Source organism: Pelecanus crispus, chromosome 2 (genome assembly GCF_030463565.1).
Source record: "Pelecanus crispus isolate bPelCri1 chromosome 2, bPelCri1.pri, whole genome shotgun sequence".
NCBI lineage: Eukaryota > Metazoa > Chordata > Aves > Pelecaniformes > Pelecanidae > Pelecanus > Pelecanus crispus.
Genome location: NC_134644.1, coordinates 6,878,379 through 6,895,238, shown reverse-complemented (window position 1 = coordinate 6,895,238; position 16,860 = coordinate 6,878,379). Strand labels below are relative to the sequence as shown.

Here is a 16,860-nt window from a genome sequence, read left to right as displayed (position 1 = left end):
AAAATGTTCATATAATATGCCTTAAAGTAATAAACAATATGAATGGATGCCGGTTCTGAAGAGCACAGCCATTGCTATAATTTGATGTTTAGAAGCTTGATTTCTCACAGTTGCAGGTACCCCTGTTTTAGGGATCTTCTAAGAGATGAAATAGCATTTGGAAAGAAAATTGAAATGTAGCTAGGAAAGAAAGCACAGACGCCCAAGCTTCTCATTAAATAAGGCTTAAGGAAGTTTTCATGAAACCTTGGGCTGGAGCACTGAGTGCCCATTCAAGTCTAGAAGAATCAGAAAAGCAAAAAGAGGTGTAAGCCCACAAACTCTGGGAACCAAACCCTGGTTCCTACCTGCAGGGAGTGAATCACCGCTGGGCAACTGTCCACCTCAAGGTCTGCGCAAACCTTCACATGTTTCCAGCTCCCTAAGATCCAAATACCCAGAGATAATGTGGACAGAATTTAAGGGACATCCAGACCTTGTCCCACACTGACTGTTCAGACTCAATTTTCAGTGACAGTAAATGAGATGCTCCCAGAGGAGTTCTGCAGAGCTGGGGCTGATGCCCCAACCTCTGCCTGAGCTGAGATGATGAAGTGGAGCGAACACATATCTGAGACTGCAAGCTGTGGCTCATCTTGTCCTTTTCTCTGCTCTTTTCTGCCTCACTGTCAAAACCCTCCTTCCTTGTAGAATAAAAGGAACTCATGCACAAAAGATCTCGATGTTGTGCTGAATTCAGAGACCTGAAAATGAACTCACATCCCAACTCATAAACAGATGAACTATCATACCCTGCTTTTACCACCTGTCTGATGGACAGGAGAGCAAGCTGGTGACACTTCGTGTTGTTCTGTCCTGCCTCTAAATGTTGCAGGAGAATTGCACTTAGCACTGCTTGAGGAAAAGTTTAGCTGAGAAAAATACCTAATGGGTGCTGACCTCCAAAAGCTCCTCCCCATCTGTGTTGCATTTTTTTTTAAAGCTTATCACAATGGCCAGATGTCAGTTCAGCGAAATCCATAGGAATGTAGTAACAGATACCAGGATCTGGCCTAGGGCTGGCTTTGATCCAAAGCCTACTAAAATAAATGGGAGTCTTCCCGATGAAGTCCACATAAGTTTTACATACTTCATGCTGTTTTTCTGCTAAATGCTGCTAAGAATATTGGTCCTGATCCCTGCAGCCTACCAGAGTTTTTGCTACTAAATTCAGTGGCCCTCACTGGTGTTTGAACTAAGTTTGGTTGAACATCTTTTACCAATTTTGGTTCCATTCAAATGTCACAGGCCCAGGAGTTCAGCTCAAATGTCAGTGCTAGCAGGCTTGTATCTCATCTAAGGCTGTGAATTGTGAGGTTTAAAGAAGGCAGTGAGAACTAAACTAAAACCAGAATACAGGTATCATTAAGCAGAAAATACAGGGAGATCAGATGAAATCCTTCTATAGTTAGGAAATGGGACCTTTCAGGGCATCTGTACTAGCTTCAACTTCAAGATGACATGCTCTCTTCATGTGCTTTTCTCTGTTCTTTGACTCTGAAGAAAATCTGGATTTCTAGTTCAGCTGGAGATACCGACAGTGTCAGACATCTGCCTTTGGCCAGAGCTTGGGCTGACACCGTGTCTGCTGTGAACGTTGGCTGACTGCTCCCCTACCCTCGTGTATTTTTAGCTGTCTAGATGCCACAAATCCATCAGCTCCTTCAAAGCACCAGAACCCTGCATGTCCTGAGTGAACTCTAATAATCTAGGTAGAAGTATACAGCTGAAGGGGAATATTGTGTTGGGGGCAAAATGTCTATTCCCAAGATATATACCAAGTTTCAGAGGCCTTTAAATTAATTTCCCATAGTAGTAAAATAGTAATTACTTTCAGGATGAAGAGGGTTTGTGAAGAACTTGAAAACAGCTTTGATAGTGTTATGGATGGATAGATTATAAATAGGGATTTAAATACATAGGTATTCGGTCACACTTGTAACACTTTCTATTCAGGGGTCTGAAGCTTCCCAAAACTACATTAGGTAGGCAAGTATCACTACAGATATTTTACAAACAGCTCTCTCTGTGGAGCACAGAGAGAGTAAATAATTTCTCCAAAGTAATCTAGTGAATTGAGAGAACAGAATCGAGAATTCCTCTGACTTCTTCCTCTGAAACCACTGAAGAAAACAAACTGTATCCTAATATACTTCAGCATTTTCTCATTTTCAGTACAATTTGAGTAAAAAAAAAGAGAACAGCCAGACAATTTTTGTAAAAGTTCTGTTGCATATCGCTGTCTTGAAATATATAAAGAAGTGCTACTTACGCCATAACAATAACACTGAAATCCAGCCAGTTCCATGGATCTCGAAGGAAAGTGAATTCTGTCATGCAAAATCCTCTCGCCAAGATTTTTATCAATGACTCAAAAGTGTAAATGCCAGTGAAAGTGTACCTGGGGAATAAAGTGGCCAAGATAAGCAAGAGCATTAGCAAGCAGTAGATGGCAGAAATGGCAGAGGCACACTCAACCCAATCCTACTCACATGAGACACTCTGCCCATCTCGTTGGGGTTGCTCATGTGAGTCATGGCTGCAGCACTGGGCTGTGTATGAGCAGCTTCATGGATGGACCAAGGAGCATGTAAGAAATGGGAAAGCACCCATGACAGCTGCAGGATGAAGATTATTTTCACCACAGGGTGTACCTTGATGAACCATCACTCATTAAGTCAAGCACGAATACTATGCTACTAAGCTGTGTTATGGGACTTTTGAAGCTCTGCCTGCAATCACCACTGAAAGAGGAATGGATTATGCCACATTCCTTGCTGTTTCTCTGATTTGAACGAGGGTGGTTGTTCCATTCATACCTCTCATCTCTTCCTGTCCAGGCCATTTTGAAGGACAGCAGGTTAAAAAACATCACCACTAGGTTTCATTAACAAAAAAGGTTATTTTTTCTGCAACTTCCCTTGTGTTTCTCTATGCATGGTAAATCACACCAGCCCTCAGAATTAAACAACAGAATGCCCTCACTGAAAAAGAGGAAAACAACTCCCACCTGAATACTATATGTAATGATTTTGACCCGCTTGACAGCAAGAGAGTCATGAGGGTGGTTTTTTCCCTTATTTATTACCAACATCCTCTTGACTGTGATAATCTTGGATAGAACATACGTCTTACCTTTTGTAATAAAGATGATGCTTGTAATAAAATTTAACAAATTCTCTATGGAGGACAGGAATGCATCTGACTTATAACATTCAGATCTGTATTCATCCAGGGCTCTACCTACTGTCAGAGACATACTTCAGGGCATAAACCACCTCTTTTTTAATGTTTCTACCCGAGACATCTATCCCAATGGGACTAGGTATTCGAGGTCATATCTTAATAAAAATAATAAATATTTAGTACCTACACTGGCATTCCCTGCCCTTTATCTCCAAATGAAGATGCAGATGATACCAACACCTATTAAAAAAACCCAAACACCTAAAATCCCATAAAACACAAATCTCGTAAGTCATGATGTTAGGGTCTTTCACTGGAAACACTAGTTTGAGTTTTCTGTTCAGACCCTACACATCAGTAGCTATAATGGTACCATCACACAAAAAAAATTATAACAGTTGGGATTCCTGTTCGGTAAAAAGAAAGGTGTAAGCAATTAAAGGAAGAACTTCATTATGCAGAAAAAGGAAATGTTTTCTCTTAGCCATATTCCACTGATCTGCAGGTGGGCACACATACAGGTAGTGGCAAATCTCATGCCCTCCTACCATCCTGTCGGACAGTAGAGCTAGTTACACACATTATAAAACCTCAGTATGCCTCATCTTAAAATGGAGATTAGCAGGACTGGTTTTGTGCAACAGTGAGTGCAAAATGTTTCTCATATCTCCTCTTTGACCATACACCTAAACATTATCTTGTATCTGACTTTTTATGGCTCCTACTTAGTTTTGCTCCGGTATTTCAAATATAGGTCATCCACATGAAAGTCTCTTTAAGCATGTGTATTCAGTAATACATGCAGAAAACACATGCAAAGAACTAAAAAAATACTTAATGGTACATAAGCTCATTAAAATGATAAAGCACTTGTATTTATTCAGCATGTCAGATGGTTTAATTGATTGTATAATCATCATCTAATTCTAAATGGATTGGGCAAAGTCCTCCAGCAATGGAACAGCTTCTTTAACAACAGAAGTCAGGTTTTTTTAAAAAAAAATTAGTGGGGGTAATTTGAATTGATTTCTTTTTTCAAAATGGTAAAGAAAATGTTTTAAAGGAAGATCTAGGACAAATATTTGCACAAGGTTACTCTTGTATCCCTGTAAGTCTCTGGAACAGCAGAACAAAATAGATTAAATGTATCTTTTCCAAATCCAGTATCAATCAATCAAAGTTTGTTGAGTTATTTTGCTCCTCAAAAGTACTTGATTTCATTCTATGCATTTGAGGAGGAAAAGCTGAAAGGTATGAGGGGATGCAGGAGAAGAGGAAACATGGAAGGGAAAGGATTTACTCTGTGCTGCATGGGTCCATTTGCATTTCTGATCTACATTTCTTGCCTGCCCTGCTTGGTGCACTGATAACATCATCTACATTTTCCTGCCTACGGAAGACACAACAAGCACTTTGATATTTTCCTCCAGAATGTTCAGATTTCCCGCTGTAGATCCACTGACCAAATTTTGACTCACATGGATGAGATGTCCATGTTTCAGCTAAATACATCATGGCTATGTTACAGTGTGACAGTTTTCAATAAGAAAAGGACAACATCAGGTAAAAAAGAAAGTCACAGACATACTTGAGGGTAGTACACTATACAGAAATACATGAAACGTCCTGGGATTAGGATGTTATTGTGATCGGATGAAATATTTGGTTCAGTGCTATCTATAATTAGTAATTTATGGCCTAGAAGTTGTGCCCTGCATGATTTTATGAAACCTAAAATAAGGGCATTTTACTGTCTTTCCTTACAGCCCTGAGCAGACCAACCACCAGGCTACGGAGCAGCAGATGGCTGTGTTTATCATATGCCAGTCAAAAATAAAAAGTGTGTTCTGATTGGTTCAATGAGCCAAAATAATTGTTTAATGCACTGTAGGTTGATTAGCTTGTGCATCTGGTATCTGTTTCTAACAGGAATATTTTAAAGCAACTTAAAGAAATGAAATGGGCTTTCTGAAGCCCATTAGCCTCTTCTAAAATTAATTTTTAAAAAACCCAACCAACCAACCAAAAAGAACTTCAAGTGATATCTTTGCTATATTTTCTGAAGGTTTGACAAGCTAAAAAGACAAGAATCCTCATAAAAGTGTTCCCAGATAATTTTATGCTTGCTCATAAAATATGCCTACAAATGATTACAGGGGAACACTTCTCACGATGCGCTCAGTCCAAAAGAAAGTTTTGCTTCCACTAAGTTTCAGTTTAAGGACAGAACTGAGTACGTCCAGGAAGTATTTTCTGAAATAATTCAACTTAAACTCCATTGGCCTATTCTAATGTGTCCAACCATCGAATCTCTTGCATGGGAACTGTGCAAGGCTGGCCAGTTTCAAGCAAAGTTCTCATACATGATTTCATTCAGAGGTAGCACAGCAGGTGCATTTAGCAATAAGTATGAGCTTGCTAGACTAAAAATTGTTAGTTGACTTACTAAGGGAGTTTTCACAGGCAACAAACACCTGGCGAAATATTTTGTCAGGACAGATACTATGGTCAGTATTACTGGAAAGAAATTAGATAACAGCAAACAAGATGAAAAGAAGAACATAACAAATGGAAGAGGAAGGATGAGATAAGGACAGGGCAGCTATAAAACAGCAAGGATACTTACTCAACATATTTATTCCATGACGGAGTCTCTGATTGTGCCATGAACACACAATTAGTTAAAATAGTGCACATAATAAACATACTGAACAATGTAAATAAGCGAATTAAGGAAAACAAGGCATCTGTTATAAGACTTCATAAATTTTTGTCATTTCACACAAAATATGACAGCTCACTTATAATTTGCAATATACTTAAAAAGCACTTTTAAAGACATTTGTTTGCAAGTGCATAAGGAAACAAATAATTACATAAACAGAAAAAATGAGGCAATCTTCCCTGATTTTTTTTCTTTGCCTACGTCCTTTACATATACTTTATACAGCACACAAATGTACTGACTCAGCATTCTTCTGAAAATACAATACTCCAAATTTACAGCTGTGTTGGTCAGATGACAATGTGCATAGGTGCACAACTTTGTATGAAAAGAGGGATTAGCCTCATTTAAGTATCTACAGAAAAACCTGTGTCTGCAAATTCCCATTTTATTTTTCATCCTGAAACATTTCTCAGGCAGTAGGTGACGTTATAAATCTGGTCTTTCTAATCTCTCTAATGGGCTTGAGGTCTTGCTTTCAGTATAAAGTTTCACCAAAAGCTAATGTGAGTTTCAGAGCACTAATTTTAAGGCTTGGTCTGCAAACCTGGTTGGCAAATACACAGTCTTGGTCTGCAAAGCTGACTGCCTCAGCTGAGGCACCAGTTTCCCTAATTAGAGGCTAAAATGAACCTCCCAAGTGTATAGTGCATGCTCTTAGCTGCTAAGCTGAGGCCATAAATATGAAAAGGAGCACCCTGTATCGAATGCCTGAAACAAAAACATAGTTCACTGAACTGCTCTCCTAAAAGCACATGCCACTTTCTGTAAAAAAATTACAAAACATGATGGGATTCTCCTGCATAAATAATAGGTCCCAAGCTACTGGAGAAAGTTTAACTAATGAGTTTAAGTGGAGAAAAAATAAGGCAAAGGAAAACAGCCTACAACTCAGTCAATAGGTTGGGACCCTTCTCAAGGAAGAACAGTAGCATCCAAATGTAAATTTCTTTTGCCTTCTTTAGGAAAAAAAAAAGTTGTTTCTTTTTTTGTTTCACCCCTTTACTGATCCCATTGGTGATATTTTTTGTTTAAGAATAGTGATCAAATAATTTGAAAGGTATGCCCTGAAATGTTTGCATGAAAATTGTCCTTTTGCAGAGCCAAAATCTCTGCTGAATACAGAACAGAACGTTTTCCAATGGGCCGCATAAGCAACTATAAGGTTAAATTGGTAGTAACCAACCTGCATATTCCCCAGGGCCATCACAGAAACCAGTAATTGAACTCAAAGGGACTGCTGATCTCACAAACATTTCCCACTTCTGGGGCCAACACCTCCTGCTGAAGGACTGGGAGGAGTATCTGATATCCAGCTGCATTTTCTTAAGTCAGCCCGAGATACATTTCTAAAAGTTGTGCCCATCTAGTTAACACAATTAGGTTGTAAGATGCAGCTAGCCTAGAAAGTGCTGGATTAATTTTTCAAATACAGTGAAATGCTATGAAAACATCAATTGTAAGACGGAGTGGTATCTTCAGGCCAGGCCAAACAAATACTATCCTCCAACTGAATTCCAAGCAAGGAAATTCTTCTGTAACCACCCAATTTAGAATCACTGGTCTGATTTATACATCCCTGTTTCCTTGTGGTATAAGCTGAATCTAACTGCTTTCCCAGATGTTCACTTATAGGCAGGTGTCATCACCTTCTTATTGAAACACCAAAAAGAATATACCAGAGGACACAGGTTGAAAATGTAAGGGCTCAGCTTTGGGACATCAAACACACTATGAATTCAAACTGAGTTTCATGACCAAGCTGAAAACTACAAAGAACATAAAAGAAAGAAACATTTCAGCTGGTTATACACCAAAGTCAGAGATCTGTGTTAAAAGAAAGAGAAAACAGAAATTCCTACAGAATGAAAACTAGCATTCCTTCCTGAAATCTAATGCAACTGTTTGCATTAGAAAAAAATCAGTGATGATGATCTACTCAGAATGAACAAGGTAAAGGAGATGAAAATGAGATAATCTATATTAACACCATTGTCTGTTACCTATCTTAGAACTGCTATTAATTTCAGTTTTTGAAAGCCTACGGATCCATGAGTTGGCATTGGCTAACACATCTAGAAGTATGGGTTGGACTCTGTTATGAACCACAACCCAAATATACTAAGCTACTCATCAGGTTCCTTTCTGCATTAAATTAAACCTATTATTTCCAATTTATAGAATAGGCTTTGAGCAAAATGATTCTGAAAGCCATAAATTTTATCTTCTAGCACAAAGATATTGAGTCAAACATGGCATACTTCTATTCTAGACTTCATTATGATGGATAATTGTTAATTAGCAGACTGAATACTAGAGGCTCTTTAAGCAATCATTGCCAAATTACAGATAATACGTGCAAGCAAAGGTTAGTCCCAATCAATAGTACATATAATTGGTGCTTCACAAGGTCTTATTTTCCCTTATGGAGGAAAGTGTGTAAAATCAGATGGGAGAAAAGTTGCAAGCAGAAAATATGAACAAAGACTGGAAAATCTTTAAGAAGATTTTTTGTTTTTTCCTTTTAAATGGGCTAGAATCCATAATTCTAGCATCAAGGCAGGTAATTTTGGCCAAAACCCCATTCTGGATCAATGGCAAACTGAGAGCAACTATCTATAATACTTAGAAAAAGTAGAAATAGCAATTGCTATGGATTTTATACATGACAGCAAACTGCTTGGAGAAACTAAGGACATCACAGAACAGTCCTTGGCTTGCAGGCAAGAAGAACCAAGAGGAGTCTTTTAAGCATAAGGCATTAATGAAATGTTAGCAGCGGTTTAATCTTATTACTAGGTGGAGACAGTAAATAAAGATGTTAATGATAGCTAAGAATGATGCAGAAGGCAAAAGTGTTCATCCAATACTTCTGTTTTGCATTTGATATAGAGGGATGCAGACCTATGCTCCCCAAGTCCTCTGTGACAGAAATGGACCAGGGTCTTGTTCTGGGCAGCTGTCTGGGCCATGGTCCTTTCATGAGGCCTCCTAGATTCTGAAGAAGAGGAGAAATACCTAAAGAGGTTTAGGAGTATGTTGTTAATTGAGGTAATTCACATTACTAGATGGCTGTGGATGTTTTTTTCCCTTGGAAGAGTGTATTTTTTAATGACTAGACTAATCAGGCTTGGCTGGATGAGTAGTGAACATACAGGAACTATCTTGCCTGAAGTTTCAGAGGATGAACTCCATATACAGCTACTTAACCAAGAAATGTGACACAGCTTCTAAATAGGATGATTTTACTCTGACCTCTCTGTTCTGTTCTACTGTTGGCCTTCCAGTCAATGACTGGAAATGGATGGCATCTACTAAAGAAGTTGCTTCAGACACTTACTTGACAGGGCACCATTTGTTAATGCTCTTTTTTGGCTTTTGCCCTGGGGAAAATAAAGATTGCTTGATTACACTCACGCAAGACAATAGATCTGGTTCCCAGATTCATGTCTGTGATATTATCTGCTTGAGTACTTGCCGATTCAGGCTCCTTTCTGCCTGGGATATTGACTGCCTGCTCTGCCAATTGGCCTTTCTGTTTCAGGTTGATGTGAAAGGTCTTTATCGACAGAAAACAAATCAGTGCCTGATGCAGGAACTCCACTGCTGTTTCACTGGGACTGGAGCTGTTGCCTCCTGCCTGTGCTTGCCAAGGATTGAGCTGTTGGATTTCCTGACATTACCGACACAAGGTGATAACTTGGGTCTTTCTGGAACTGAAATGCTATTTGCATTGTGACCTTCCACTCCCAAAATTTTACGCCTTATCTTGCCCATATTTCTGTTCCTGACATATCTTTCAAATTCACTCCTCTGTGGTCTTTATCCTTCGAAGTAATGTGATAGGGATTTCTTGAATGCTTATCTTTCGGTTGACTGCTACCAAGGGTATGTAGTTCCTGTGTATTACACATAGTTGTGACCTCTTGGCTTCACCAGCCAGCACAGGAGAAAGTGAGCAGAAGACAGAACAGACCTCCAAAGCTGAAGCCAATATTCACACATACATGTGTTTTTTTTTTTAAGCAGCTCATTTTTCAAATTCTTCTCTTAGCCATACCCGTGCAAATTCATTGACCTCAGTTAACTTCAGCAAGGCTGTGCTGATGCACCTGTACCTAATAAACACTGTTGGGCTCTGGGTATGTAGCAGCATGTGCTGTATTGCTTGCACGTATAACCTGATCCATAAGCAAATCTCTCTGCAAAATTCTATGGTGTATGCTTAGTAACCATACTAACATCTTGGCTGATATCACAAATTCATTTTGCACAGAATTATTGTTACTAGAAGCTTCACCTATTTTTCCTCATGCTATAATATCTATATTATCACTTTTTTTTTTTTCCCCACTGGGTGGACAACCACTGGGAATCAGGTTTCTTTCCCTATTTTTTTCCCTGAAATTTGATAATAACCCAATGATTCTAAGATGCTACCTGCTTAGCATTTATTAGTTCTTTCTGGTGGACAAGGGCGTTTCAGATTTCAGAGGGATTTCCATTGCTAAAACATCACATGATCATCACAGCAGCATGTGGAGTCTTTGAATTATCACTGCCAGGTCTCCCATGCTCACTGTAGAGAACAAAGGCAACTTATGAAAAAGGGAGTGTTTTTAGTAACATTCACATGAAGCTGAACATTTGGGTCAGTCTGGTCTTCCAGAGAGATATGGCTATGTCAGAATAGAATGTATCTGTGGCCATGTTAAAAAAAAAAAGCCAAAACCAACCACTGTATATCTATATATCTCTCTATATATATAACTATCTTGCATGACTTCAGAACTAGAGCTAGGGGAAACCAGGCATCTCCCTTCCATTGAAAGGTCCAGCATGCCAGCCTGTGCTTTCATTTCTAGCTGGATAACACATTGTAATAAACAAAACTAGAAAATCAACAAAACCATTTTTAAAATGTTCTGTTTCAGGAGAGCAAAAAAATTCATTTCTGAGGCAGTTCAAAATTAAATTGCGTCTGCATCTGATGTCACAGAGTCTCATGGGAGAGGTTGCCTAAGTGCTCAGTAGTGAAGCTCTCCAGCAGTGCAGATTTCCCCAGGTGTGCTCCAGCCTCCTCGTTCCCTTCCTTCCTGAGGTACTACACCCAGTTTCTTCCACTGACTCTTTACTAAAAATAATCAGGCCCTTCACACTCTTTAAACCTGAGTAAACTCACCAGACTCTCCAGTGCAGTTCACATTATCTGATGCCAGTAGTATAATACAGTCATTTTCATAGCTCACATAACAATATAAAATGAAACAAAGCAAAAATCCAAGTGCATTTTTGCTTGTGCAAGCAAATTCAGCTGAAAGATTTAAAACAGCTTAATGAAATAAAATGGTTTCTGACTTCCATCCATCTGTGTTTAAAAACCATATAAAATACACAAGAAGGGAAATCAACAGAAAGGATATGAATGTACCAAAATTTTAATTGCTGCTCTTCTGATTGGATGGAACGGACTAAGTATATACAAGGCAGGAGTGGCACTAAATCGAAAGATTGTCTTCCCTTTGTTCAGTACTATAAATGTCTGGAAAACAAAATAGAAAATGAGAACATTCAGTATTTGCATTTATGCTCAGCTTTTCTCAGCCCACATCCCGCTGGGAAATTCCTGACAGTATCTCATACTACTTCCCCACTCCCTCCAGAGACAACAAAATTCCTTTCCATTCGGTGAAGGGTTTTGTCCAAGACCCTCCCAGCAGAGCTGGTGCCTGTCCTGTTGCAATATCCCAACTATTTTTCCTTCCTTCACTCCTTAGAGGGTCCTGTGCTGTCACCTCCATCACAGGGCTGGGAAGAGAGCGGAATCACCTTTAAAAATAAAAAATGTCCTGGAGACTAAAATGTGGTGGAGGGACTTTTATGATGCCCTTCTTCCCAGGTGCCAGGAACCTTACTGTGTTGTTACTCTATCTTCTCTACCTTGAGAACTTTGTTGGTCTCAGTTGATGTTTTTTGTCTCACCAAGTAAGAAGCTGCATGAGGCACAGCTCCACAGAAGGATCTGACCCTGGCACTGAGGCACTGTCATTATATTCAGGTTGGATGAAACCAATACTGTGAGTTATCTTAAATACAAAGCAAAGGTGAATTGGATGCTGGCCCAATTTACAGAACCCTGAAGATGCCCCACCATGCACAGAGGAACTAATACTCGCTCAGAGACAGGATCAGGGCACCCGAGAGATAAACTCTAAGCAGCTCACCCATCTTGAGTCTTCATGACACTAAAATTGCAAATCTATATCCTGCTGCTTCTGCCTGGGGATAGCAGGTAAATTAAAAGGTAGATTAATTCTGGCCCTTCCAGGTAAGTAATCTGTTTGTCTTTATCCATTTAACTTTTATTCTGTAGTTCTTTCACCTGTTTTTGCACTGGTTTAGTAGAAGTAGCATTGTGGTCGTATTAATTCATTGCTTACAGGAAATAGCATAGCCCAAAATCAGGAACATCGGTACCTGAAAGAACTGGAAGCTGCCTAAACATACACTGTGCTTCCAAGCCTTATTTTGTCCCCTGTGTTGTGAAATGTTTGGAAAGGGGAACGAACTGTAGCAAGCAACCAGCCCAGCTCTGCTGTCAACAGCCTTTTGACAGAAGCTGTTTGCACTGCTGTGGCTTTGGTCCAGCCCACATGTGATTCCTCATCAGGTGATGCTCGCTTTGGGATGAAGCTTACCCTTCTGCAAGGCGCCAGCAGTGCACATGCTACTCACATCTCCTTTCAGGTCTATTTTGAACATTTTAAATGAACTATCCCTCAGCAGGAAAAGAACCGCTGCTCTCCAGGAATGGTTGTGGAGGTGCCTCCTGCTCTTATGCAGAGTGCTAGCACAAGGCTCAAGTCACCCAGAAGCCCTTAACATTAAGGGGCTTAAGTGATAAACAGACCTGTGAAGAGTCAAGGCTCATGCAGAAGGCAAGATAGGGCAGATAAAAACCTCTGGCTTAATTTAACTCAGCTACTGCTCTGCTCTTTTCAGACACTGTATATTCATACTCAGAGTTATCTGAAAACACACAAGTTTTAATTATGCTTTTTATCCCTCTTTGCCCTCCTGCTTAGACATTCTCTGGGAGCCCTGCTCATGCCAAAACTCAGATCCTTAATCTGGAAAAAAATATTTTTACTGGCTGTAGAAAGATAAAAAACAGAGCCCTCAAAACAGAGACAGTGTTTATGCTTTAGCAAAAGCAAAGAAGCAGGATGGCTGGTGCTCACCTTACGATCATTGTAGAAAGGGTCAAGGTCCTCCAATGGCTCCCCAATGAGCTCTGGAGAAACAGTCCCATAGATATCAGGCAGCTTCTTGCAAGCTTGCAAATCAAACTGAGGCTGAGGTTTCTCTTCTTCGCCCAGCTGCTCTCTGTATTCCTGCTTTGCATTCCTTGCAAGCTTCTCCGCAATTCGTTTCTCAATAGCAGCCAAGGATTCAGGCGTGAACCGGTGGAAGCTGTTAGTACCCGGTGGTAACAAGAAGTCAGCCATCTTTTCATCCTGCTTTGTCTTTACTGGTCTTTACTCCTAGTAGTGGAAACAGCTGAAACAAAAAGTACCAAAAGCTAGTGACAGGAGCAAAGCAAGAAGAACAAAGCCATCGGAATGAAAAATTAACCCAAATAGCTTGTAGGCTACCTATTATCAGGAAACCCTTAATTTATTTTTATGCGGTTAGTAGAACATCAAGGAAAACAAATTATTGAAACTATAATTTCAGTTAGGAATCACTGGTGATCAGAGCTAAAAGGACGTTGTAGATAGACTGTGAAGTACTAAGTTTTTCAGTCACTTGGGATCCTAAATCCAAACTAAGGAGTAACCTAGACTCATACAAGCTCAAGTTTCATTGAAAGCTACAGGTATTTGGATTCCTAACTCATTTTTGAAAATGCAGCTCTGGGAGTGGATGAACAATGTGTCTAAGATTACTGCAGGGCAGATTTAAATCAGCCAATCTCTGGCCACATGATGCAAACTCTAAAAATGCCCCAGCTGTTCTATTCCAAATTTAAAGAGTGAAGGGTCAAGTTCAGATAATTAAATCACATAGAAATTCTTCATAATCTCTGTCTTAGGCTTCTGCAACATAATTTTTATTTTCCTTTGGGAAATACCATCTTCAAGATATCTGTCAAGACTTTCTGAAGCATTTTCTTCTCCTCCACACCCTACAATCTGAAGGATGTTGGGAGCTTAAATGTGCCTGGCAAAGCCCTGGGACCTTCATGAGACCACTCCAAGCTTCTGAGATGCTGAATAGCCACTGCTGCCAGTTCATCACATCTGAAAACCAGGCTCCTTCCATTCAGTACCAGTTTGAACCCCTAACCCAAACCTGTGAGGTCTGACCATCTTGGGTTGATGGTGCTTCACTGCTAACACTTCCAATCCCCACCTGAATGAAAACAAGTGAGAACTGCCACATCTGTTCAACTTACACAAATCAAGCCAAGCGTGAAAAACGCAGCAGAACAAAAAGCCTTCTTGTATCTGCACTAAACAACATGGATAGCTGTGAAAATTAATGTAAAACTACTGTTTGAAAAGGGATGAAGCTTATCCCTGTTCTAGTAGCGTGCACAAATCCATCCAAGTTCACTGAAGCCCTACTGTGCAATTTGATAGTGACTTTAGTGGCATGTTTTTCCAGCAAGAGAAACCCTCACTACGCAACAATTAAAACTCATTTCACAGAAGAAACACAGCCCTTGTTTTTTTACCACTACCAGACCATTCATACTAAATCAGAATATAAGCCAGTGACAAACAAAATAGTAGATTTTGAGGTGGGTTACCCTATCACATTTGTTGATGTGTGCAGGATACAATTTTTTGTTCAGCTGCAATTGTTGTTTTCTGCTTTCAGATGGTATTTTTCTATTTACAATGGATAGTTCCAGATAGTCTGCTTCTATTAGGCTCTGTGATGACAGCATTTTTGTTAGCAAACAAGACTTTAACTGGACTCTGCATGACAAATAGCATATTTATTGACTCAATTTATTGAGTAAAGTACTCTTTCAAATAACTACTGTTTTTCTTATTCTGACTTCGTTTCAAAATGAATTCATTAAATTGTCATTGAGCACAGCCTATCATACAGGAATGATTTACTGGAGCTTGTACATTATACTCCACATTACTACTTGTTTGAACAAGTAGGGCTAAAATGAATTAGCCTTCCTGGAGTTTGGGTATTCTGACATTCCTCTTTATTGGGATTTATTTTCTTTATTGCTTTCCCCTCTCCCCCCACATCACTTGTCTTATCCCCTTCCTCCTGAAAAACAGGAAATTAGAAGCTTTCCCACAAACTGAGTTTTCTTGTGCTCAATGCTTTGTGACTCAGCACCAGTGCAAGCAAACAGAATTTCACTTTCTATAAATGACATCAGTACAGGTGCCCAGAGAATTCTCAGAGGTTTCTTGTTGTTTCAGTTTTTGTTTTGACACAGTGAAGCCTGTCTCAGTGCTGAAGGGGACAACAAAAATCAGTGGCTGATCAGTACTTCTGGAAGGGCACAGACTAGGTCTCTGAACCAGAGAGGAGATCATTGCAGGCTGTAAGTTGAGGTCTAGGTAATCATGAGCACTGTGAAGACAGTGAAAGGGGAATGATTGTTCACTTTTTGTCATAATACAAGAATGGAGAAATTTCAGATGAAATCACGGAGCAGCAGGTTTGAAACAACTACTGGAGCCACTTTCAACATGGTGCAGAGTTATCCTGTGAAACTTGTTGACTACAAATGGCAAGGATTCACAAGACAAATCCAAGGGCAAAAGATCCATGAACGGTTTTAAACACAAAGATGCTGTCTGACTGAGAAAATCTCTTAGCTGCAGAACCTTGGTGCATCCAAGAAAGACTACATATGTTTGCCCTATTTTTACACTCTTCCTAGGTGACCGGTCTGGAGAAACCCAACATCTGATCTTATGTGCTTTTGTCCTTATGTAGCACTAATGCCAACACAAGACAGCCTATGCTGCCTTGGGCAAGGGCTCAATCTGCCTGCCGACGGTGTGGCTGGCTTGGGCTTGTGCAGATGTGGAATCACACAGAGAACCAGAGTTAATACCCCCATACATCTGCAGGTGCTCGAGATCTGAATTGCACCAACTACCTGCTTCCAGTGTTTCGGAGCACGAGCTGCGTCACTGCCTCCAACCTATGCAGACATTCCCTTTGCTGGAAAACTGGTGGTAGCCACCTTTGCACCACCGTCTCCATATAGCTGAACTGGAGGCATGGCTATATAGCATGAGGGACACCAAGTACTTTACTGATATGATAAGAGAATATGTGGAATGTCTCTACTGAATGCCGCAGTTTTCATGGGTGTTGCTTGATCACGAAAACTGAATCTTCACTAGAATATTCAGCATCCTTCTCAGACTTCCTCAAAGACTGCTGAAAGAAGCCATTCTGGCAACAGAACTAGTCACAATTTTTAAAAAAAGCCAAAAAAAAAAAAAAAAAAAGGATAGAGAATGGTGAAGAAAATAAAATAGCCAGAAAAACCTAACCAAAATGAGAAGTTTAATTTTTTTTTTTTTTAAAGGGAATTATTTTTGCTTAAAGCTCTCTCTTATTAGAAAATTGAATCAACTTCAAACTGGTCAAAACCAGATCTTTTCAATTGTATCTGCAAATTCCTGAAAGATAGCTGCCTAGGAACAACAGGAAAACTCTACACAAACTTCATTAGAGCTCTTGCTACTCTTCTATATATTTTTCCTTAAAAAAATTACGTTTTCCAGCATCCTCACAACTGAAAAATCTTGACATGTTTTGTCTTCATACTGTATATAAGTTAAAGTTCCAAGTTTTAATATAAATATTTAGCCTAGTTCTTTTCCCATTTCATATGCTTTCAGGAAATGGAC

General features: G+C 39.6%; 1 protein-coding gene across 3 annotated transcripts in view; it reads right to left on the bottom strand.

The window, feature by feature from the left end:
• LOC104028196 (sodium channel protein type 5 subunit alpha) overlaps window positions 1–13,467 on the bottom strand; it is a 171,522-nt gene extending 158,055 nt beyond the window's left edge. For 2 of the 3 annotated variants that reach the window (XM_075705273.1, XM_075705272.1), the window contains exons 1-4: window positions 13,192–13,458; window positions 11,374–11,492; window positions 5,852–5,941; window positions 2,312–2,440 (exon numbers count right to left, since the gene is read on the bottom strand). In XM_075705273.1, coding sequence (XP_075561388.1) covers window positions 2,312–2,440; window positions 5,852–5,941; window positions 11,374–11,492; window positions 13,192–13,458 — 605 coding nt within the window. Of the gene's footprint in view, window positions 1–2,311; window positions 2,441–5,851; window positions 5,942–11,373; window positions 11,493–13,191 lie in introns of all 3 variants that reach the window. The other variant, XM_075705274.1, reaches the window with a different exon arrangement.
• Window positions 13,468–16,860: the final 3,393 nt, after the last annotated feature.